The following is an 8,654-nucleotide window of genomic DNA, read 5'->3' on the forward strand; positions in this document are numbered from 1 at the left end:
ATCGGTGTGCAGTAGAGGCCTGCTCTCCCCTTTACAGGTGACAAAGGGTTTCAGAGAAAGGTATATGACAGAGCCATCTCAGCCAATCACAATCCAGGAGCTGTGAACTTGCAGAGGTTTCAAACTGATAACGGCTGTGAGCTGAGCTCTTTTCAGCTCAATGTGTCTGTAGAAATACATAGGGACGGAACCAGCCTCCCTGTGTCTGTTTGATTCTTTTTAATTTATCCATTAATATAACATTTGTTCCTAAGAAAGTTTAAAGATGTATTCCTCCGCGCTGCTGATACTTGCCAGTTTGGGTTGGTTTGGGTCTGTTTCTGGGTCTCCCGCCGTGGGGGAAGCGTACGCGGCCGTGCTCAGCATCGTGTCTCCCGGACAGGAGTATCTGACAGAGGAGTCCCTCGGCTCGGTCTTTAATACACTCGAGAAACGTGTGCAGTGCAGCGAAGTGTCGTGTGGAAAGGTGAGTTTTATTAGGCTTTCCTCCGCAGCCAGGTTAGAGCCAAGTGTTTGCCGCAGTGTGCAGAGAAAGGTCGAGGTCCAAGTTACTAACTGTTACTGCTTATCCAGAGCCACCATGTTAATAGTTTTTAATGGATTAAAAATATAAATTATCATATTTTATTCAATTAATCGACTGAGGATTGAATAATTGTACTGGTTTTGGCTGAAGCCAAAGCCTTTAAATATCTAGATCTGTGTTTATCACAATTTAATTATTTAATTATATGTGATTTTTGTTACAGGAAGGCCTAATAGATGGATTGTGTGTGCCGTGCGCACCTGCTTTTTCGCACCTGCGATTATAAAACCTTTATCTGAGGTCACTATTTCGGATATATTTGTATCACACTTTGATGTAATTGTAATTAATACAAAAATGTTGATACTGATGAGGAAGATGATAATTATAATTATGTTTGCAATTCCTATTTCTATTTGTATTACAAATATAATGATACATTTTTAGGTTTGTCAGCACATTCAGACTTTGCCATGTAATATGGAATTGACTGAATATCGCAAATAAAATTAGAGATTTATCCTTTTATATTTCTCAGTGGTCATTATTATTTTTATTATATTTTTATTTTGAGGCATTATGGCTCTGCTTTGTTCCAATGCAGTCATAATGTAATATTCAGCTTTCAGTCACGTTATTAGGGCAACCTTTAGACTAATAGGACCCGTATTACTTAAAAGACCTCAAATAGAGTAATACTGTGCTTTAATGTAGTAATGTAGCTTCTGCAATGTATGTGTATGAAATTACAAAATGATTCTTCTGAATGGTAGAACTAGTCCTATTTCAATTTTTAAATCTGACTAAAGGTATAAATAATATGTTTTCAAATACAAACAAAAGGATAACTCTATAAATAGGTGATTCATATTTGTACCTGTAGACCACTACTTATATAAAGGGCGTTGTTTGCAGGACACTTTATCAGTGTGAACAGGAGTGAAGTCCCTGAACTTCCTAAATGTCATCTGTAATCTGCGTGACTGATAAATGTCAACCTAATCTGGTGGCTGTTGGTGAACACAACGAACAAAGACAATGGCTTGGATTATAGCACACTGTATTCTACTAATAAAGAACTGATATCAAATGAATTTGACAACCGCTTGTTATATAGGTTACCAAGTGTTATAAAAAGGTCATTAAAACCTTCAAGAGGTTCAGTAAAATAATAAACCCCATTTGACCTACTGTAAAAGCCTTAAATGTCATGTCAACTGTTTGACCTTGCATTTTGATAGATGTGGGTCAACCACAATCACTTAAATGTATTTTCCCCTACCTGTACTGATATTTATCAATCTTCCCCGCCTACCATTACAATACAACTGAGAAAAAATTTTTTTGTGTGTGTGTGTTTCTCAAAGCATTGAAAAATAAATAGTTTAAGTTTTCTTTAGTTAAAATTGCAAAAGAAGCTGAAGATTTTAAGACGGATTCATTGGGACACTGTTCCTTGAAAACAACTTTTTTGACCGAAAAACCAAAATGTGATTAATCTGTATGAAAATATGTGAAAGCCTGGGAAATATATATATGAAACCGCAGTTTTTAGGTCAGGATCTATCATTGTCAGGCTACATGGTATATTGATTTATATTGTAGCCAGCTATACCTCCTGCTATCTGAAAGAGATGTGCCTTATGAAAAGCAATAAAAGCTGCTGATATCCAGGATTGTTACATTGCAGGACGTGGTTGAAGAATTGTGCATATATATCTCTCCAAATTAATATTTTCTTGTGTTTGGTTGAATCTTTAAGTGATATGAATAAGCTATGTAGTAGTAACATAAAGAAGTTAATCTTAAACTTTTTTCTATTTGTGTTTTTTTGTTGTTCACTGAAAATAACGGACATAGCTACTTCATTCTTTCACTTACCTTCTTCTGTGTTTTTATTTGTGCGTAGTGTGATTTAACAGATGCTGTTCACCAGCTGATCAGCAATGGAACTGGAAATGCCATCAGTGTGTCTCAGTTCACTGATGTGGCTGCCGGGTGTGTGCTCTACCTCTCCTCCCCCGGCCTGGTGTGCAGCGCGGTGAGGCAGGGGAGGTGGGGAGAGGAGGCCGAACGTTTCCTTCATGAACTCACCCATCAGGAGCACCAGCATGGAGACAGCGGACCTGACCAGGAACATCAACACGAGCACATAGACGTTCATGCATTAAAGGTGCTGCTTCAAAAGCTTCATCACCAATATGTGCCCATGGAGAGTGAGGTAAACATACAACAAAGTATTTAAAAGTCTACTATATTCATTATATTGGATTGTAAATAATATTAGTACTGGTTTATTATCGGCGTCTAATCTTTTGCTCCTAACAAGATTATAAACACAACAGCAAAGACTACTCAACAATTACTATCAAACCCTTGAGGTGACCCTGACCTGGACTTACTCAAGACTTCACTTACGCAACTATTAAAGAAGGATATATTACTCTAGATACATGACTTATCTCAGCTCTGTTTTGAGGTGATGCCTGAGGACATGCTTGCCGATTAAACGTCACAAGCAAAAAAGGTTGGGGACAAGTGAATAAACGTAACAGCTTTACATGGTTTACAGGAACTGAAGACCATAATTAACTTTTTCTTTTAAACTAGAGAGACAGTTTTAAAAATACCTTGCTTTCTAAAAAATGTCATTCATTCAAAGAGGAACATCATCTCAGTTGTATTTTCTCTTCAAGGGAGTGTTATAGTGAGTTCATGGCAGCATTTATCACTCGACATATCTTATCATACCGGGTGATGCAGTACACCGACTAGGCTTTGCCCTGTACTCAGCCACATCACTGTAGCAACTGTCAGCATGATGGTTGGTTACTGCTGTATTATATAAACTGAAAATGTAATGCTAGAAATGATACGAGAAACGTTGTAAAATAACTCTGTTAAGCTGTTTAAGTTATAACTTACAGCTTAAGGTAACATCATTGAAAAATCTCATTAAAATCAGTGATTAAAATCTCTTTTGTTGTTTCCATACCTTCTTTCTTTGTCTCCCGTATCATTATGGTAACCAGAGGTGTGTGACGGCCAGTGATATCATGACAGAGGTGAGTGCATCCCCAGCAGAGAAGGGACAGGAAGTGGGGGCAGTTTTGGGTCGCGTCCTGTACCACGCCTTGAGAGGTCACTGCTTCATCAGCCGGGCCCTGCCTGAGGAGAGCTTCTTCATGGATGACATCATGGAGCGCCTGGGGTCGGAGAACTTCACTGTCGAGGGTAAAGGTCCTTCAGAAACACATTCAGGTCCACATATAGTGATAGAAAAACACATACACTGTAAATAGAGCTTTAAATAAAGATTTATTTTATGTTTTTAGAAGTTCTTTTAAGGGTTTCCACAACTTAAGCTTAAAGCATATTACCGTTATATTGTCTTGAATTCAATTTCATAGGTCTTTTAATCTACTGTGAAATTAACAGTAGATAATAAAGAAGGTCAATACAAATAAAGGTTTGCCTCTTTAATATAACATCTAAGAATCATTTCTGTCATATATTGCAATGTAATTCAAGTAACTTTAGCACTTATTTTCCCGTTTATATTTCAGTATTTCAGTATGACTGCAAAATAACAATACCGCTTTATGCTGTCTTAGGAAGTCTGAAAATGTAGTAATTGAATCATGCAGGAACTCTGATTTTGTCTTTGGATTTGTATCTAGTGATTTACTTTATGTTCATGAGCACACATCATGGTTATTTTCTTGATAACATTAGGGAAAGTCTTTTTCTCAAAGCCATTTTAATTCTTGAGATGTTTTGCTGCAATGTGTATTGTGTTTGTGATGTGTAGATTTGGAGGCTCTCATGAAGAGTCTGAAACTCGGACCTGACAACCAACATCAGCACGAACACGGACACACAGACTCACATGCTGATCACGATCATAGCGGTTTCAGACGGACGAGGAAGAGCGGACATACACGTCACGAGGGCCATGCAGGAAACACCACCTGGGATAAGGTAAATATACCAATGTACTGAAAAAAAATGTTTAGGAGAATGATCAGCCAAACTTACAACATAGCTGATTTTATATGCATTTGATATGAGCAAATGTCATTGTTTTCATTCATAATTGCAGATAATTCATGGTAAAGTAAATGTTGTGGACACATGCATCATGTTAGAGCTAACACTACAGTTTATCTTAACCCTTTGTGTCTCAATGTTTCTCCAGCTGTGTCTCTCAGCTGAAGAGCTGGTCCTGATCCACAGCCTGGCAGAGAACAGCTCTGCCCCCCCCGGTCTGGGTCAGACCGGCCTGGCTCGGCTCAGCCCTGCACTGGTCCAGCAGATCCTGAGCGGAGCCTGTGCAGAGGTCACTGACCCTCTGACACATAATGAGCTCACCGTGACTGAGAGTGAGTGTGCATGTTCTCAAAAACCAACAGGGATCTTGCTTTCATCTGTAATTTAAAAAACTTAGAAAAAACAAGAATAAAGTCGCACTTCAAAGTATTCTCAGGTTGTTATTGCGTAAGCATGCAAGGCGAATTCATTTATAAATCCCATTTCTTACCCAAAGGCGACTCAAAGTGATTTACAGATTAGACTGGAACAATGGATACAATACAATAAAAGAAAACAAGCATGAAACAATAAAAACAATAAAACAAACGCATTTGATTTATGCAATCTTTAATGATTCTGATCTACAAGCTTCTTAATAATCTAAAATAATAAACCTTATTATTTTTTGTTTCCAGATTGCTTTAATGAAGGCTGATTTTACATTCATTTTCCCCAAATATACATAAGGTGTCCGGTAGTACTTCCAAATATAAGGTCTTTCCCTTTTTGACATGTTGTTAACTCACCTCCATCCCCCTTTTGTATTCTCGCTTACTCCTGCAGGGTACCTGTATGCCACCCTTGCTAATGTGGTGATAACGCTGACGTCCATGTTTGGCATCGTGCTGCTGCTGTGCACCTCGTGCACCAGCATGTTCCAGCTGTGTATTCAGTTCTGCATCAGCCTCGCTGTGGGTTCACTGACCGGAGACGCCTTACTGCATCTGCTACCCATGGTGAGCAAGAAAAAACCTTTATAAGACAATCAGGTCTTCCGTTTTGGTGATTTTCATGCAGTATATATTCATTTTGACTTATTCTTGTGGTTTGTGTGTCCAGTTCCTAGGTCTACACGTGCATTCAGACAACGCCAGCAGCCACGAAGAAATGCCGGACTACATTTACAAGATGTTGGTATTGATTGGCGGGATCTACTACTTTTATCTGATGGAAACAATCTTCTCTCTGGTGGCATATAAAGATAATCATCATCATCATCAACATCATCATGGGGTAAGAGAATAAAATAATAAAACACAGAATAAGCATGATGGGAATATAAATATGGACCCGCCATTCTTGATTTTCATTAGATTCAAATGTTGTGACTTTTCCAAAATGTCTTATAAAAAGATGGAACCTACTGGGAGCTTATCTTTTGTTTGAACTTCTAGATTTCTGGAGAAAAATTGGCCCAAATGAGCCATGGAAAAATTGACTTGTAATATAAAAATAAAACCCAGATGTCTTGCATTTATTCCTTAAATATGTTTGGCTTCGTTTTCTCAAGTTGAGTTTCACATCTTGTTCCTGCCTCACAAAATATCCTGTTCCTCACTTTCTCAAGTCCTTTTTTCCTTTCCCTCTAAACTTCCTTCAAGCTAACTCAAACCGTTATTTTGTCTCTCTCTCTTTTAGGAAGAATCAGAGCCTCATCACTGTGACCATGGCATTGTTTTAGAAATGTATCAACAAGATAGGAAACAAAAGGACAAGTCAGAGTCAGCATCAAAACTAGACCTGGTAAGAAACATACATTAACGCTTGGAGTTTAAACGTGGAGCATAAATATTCAAAAGCAAGGGAAAATGCTATTTCTTAAAATGCTGAGAGCTGTGTGAGGAAACCCTGAGCTAATACTATATAACTAATACATCACTAACAGGACTTGTTAGTGTTTAATGTAACATGTGCATTTCAGGTTAGCTTTGAAGAACATGAGAAATCTCATTCCCATCAGAAAGAGCGCACCAGAGGTGAGTTATCTCCAACACAAAAACATGGCATCATCAAGTTGTGATGATAGTGCTGATCATGGAGTCTGCCACTAACCATTACACCGTCTGCCTCCACAGAGCAGCGTCTGCTTCCCTACATGATAACTATTGGTGACGGGATCCACAACTTCGCAGACGGCTTAGCGATGGGTGCAGCTTTCTCCCTGTCATGGAAGTCTGGTCTGGCCACGTCAATCGCTGTTCTCTGCCATGAACTACCTCATGAACTGGGTAAAGAACACACAGAGACTACATCAGCCTGTTGCTCTTGTTGTGTTCCATACACATATTGAAACAGCCGTCTGTCTCGCCTTAAGCGATTGTGTTTTTCAGTCAGTTTTTAAGGTCTGTTGTTGCGCCATATGGACATTTTAGAATACCAATTTTGGCAATGCAGATACCAATGCAGATGTTTTTCTGTTTATTTTCTATTAATTAATCCTATTTGTGTGTCAGGGAAACAACTGTCTTCATCACAAACATTGAATGAGCACAAATTCCCAAAAATAACTTTTGTCTGCTGTACAAACTCAATAAGAACATTTTAAGTACCAACAGTCAGAAGTTAGACTTTCACGTTGTCCATCATATACTATTTATGTTTGTTTTGTCATTGCCGTCACATTTGTGTAATTTGTATTCCTTCGTGATCTTCTTCTATGAAAGATTCAATACTAAAATAAACTTTACTAACTTTCTCTACAGGTGATTTTGCCATTCTGCTCCACAGTGGTGTGTCTGTGCGCAAGGCTCTGCTCTTAAACGTCGGCAGCGCCATGACCTCGTTCGTGGGTCTGTACATCGCTCTGTCTGTAGCCACCGACCTCGCCACCAAGCAGTGGATCGCTGCCATCACTGCAGGGCTCTTCCTGTATGTGGGGCTGGCTGACATGGTGAGTACTTGTCTTTAAGGACAACATTTACTGTAGCTGGAGTCAAAATAGAAACTGAAATCTCTCCTCCTTCTCCTTCTAGCTGCCCACCATGGTCCACATCAGCAACAAGAGACCCTGGCTGATGTTCCTGCTGCAGAACGTCGGCCTGCTGAGCGGGTGGGGTATTCTGTTGCTGCTGTCACTTTATGAGGAGAGAATCAGCTTCTAAAACCAGTCAAGAATCCCATGGTCTCACACGGCACATGTCATTAATAATAATAATTTATGCAGATTGGAAAAACAACTTTCACAGTAACATGATGGTGTTTATGGCCCTTATTCATACAAAGGCTTAAAGCTGGCCCTTGTTTCCACCCAAAAAAGGATCATAATAATACATGTTATTTATATAGCGCTTTTCCTGGTGCTCAAAGCGCTTAATAAAGGACCTTGCAGATGGGAAACTAATCATTCAATGTGTTTTAAATTTGCTATTGCCTTAAAGACTTAAAGATACAATATGTAGCAATTGACGGTCTGCCCGAAGTTTTCATAAATTGACACGTATTTTTACAATACACTTTTGGGATTTTGGTGGTTTTAACTACACTTTTTCATCAGATAAGATGAGGTAAGATAAGACTCTATTTATAACGATGGACATGTTTGATGATGGGTTATCTGGATTTTACATTAGCCTTAAGCTTGTAGCGTCTCCTCCATGTGTTCACTGATTTTGGAAGTGAAAATGATTTATTTCCTGTTTTTACCAGTTTCACTCCTTTACCAGAGGTTAGCCAACATTTCTGCCATATGTTCCCCATTTTGGCTCCTCCCTTAGACTATGTATGTGCATTCACCCAAAGGCTGCTCTAACCTGAATGTTTAACACTTATCGAACTACACACAGAAACCAGAGCGCTTCCAATACCAAATATCTTGTCAAGCTTCCTGCAGACTTGTACTGTTTTTTGAGATTTTAATAAAGTAAAATGTACAAATGTGTTAATATATATTATTATATACAGTATGGTATATTTCTTTTTTTTAAGCTTAGTTTGGAAAATTAAAACTCTTTCAAAACCCAATTATGTAATTTCTGTGAGACCTGTCAATCAACATGAATTAACTCTATCAGGGGTTTAAGCTTTTGTTCCATCTGTT

The 8,654-nt window shown here is 38.6% G+C and overlaps 1 protein-coding gene across 1 annotated transcript; it reads left to right on the plus strand.

Moving 5' to 3' along the window:
- Positions 1 to 265: 265 nt before the first annotated feature.
- Positions 266 to 7,856, plus strand: slc39a4 (solute carrier family 39 member 4). Its single transcript, XM_010791478.1, has 12 exons — positions 266 to 466; positions 2,436 to 2,747; positions 3,559 to 3,760; positions 4,338 to 4,507; positions 4,725 to 4,908; positions 5,402 to 5,574; positions 5,678 to 5,851; positions 6,257 to 6,361; positions 6,540 to 6,594; positions 6,694 to 6,846; positions 7,321 to 7,508; positions 7,591 to 7,856. The coding sequence occupies exons 1-12, from the start codon at positions 266 to 268 to the stop codon at positions 7,717 to 7,719; spliced, it is 2,046 nt and encodes a 681-aa protein (XP_010789780.1). The 3' UTR covers positions 7,720 to 7,856.
- Positions 7,857 to 8,654: the final 798 nt, after the last annotated feature.

Source organism: Notothenia coriiceps, unplaced genomic scaffold, assembly GCF_000735185.1.
Source record: "Notothenia coriiceps isolate Sejong01 unplaced genomic scaffold, NC01 NC01_scaffold00035483, whole genome shotgun sequence".
NCBI classification, from domain to species: Eukaryota; Metazoa; Chordata; class Actinopteri; order Perciformes; family Nototheniidae; genus Notothenia; species Notothenia coriiceps.

What these genes read in the sequence shown, in the direction of transcription:
- slc39a4 (XM_010791478.1), top strand. Translation starts at nt 266, where the DNA reads ATGTATTCCTCCGCGCTGCTGATACTTGCCAGTTTGGGTTGGTTTGGG. An exon ending in TGAGCTCACCGTGACTGAGA is followed by an intron (nt 4,909 to 5,401) that starts GTGAGTGTGCAT and finishes TTACTCCTGCAG; the next exon opens with GGTACCTGTATGCCACCCTT. An exon ending in CAGCATCAAAACTAGACCTG is followed by an intron (nt 6,362 to 6,539) that starts GTAAGAAACATA and finishes TGTGCATTTCAG; the next exon opens with GTTAGCTTTGAAGAACATGA.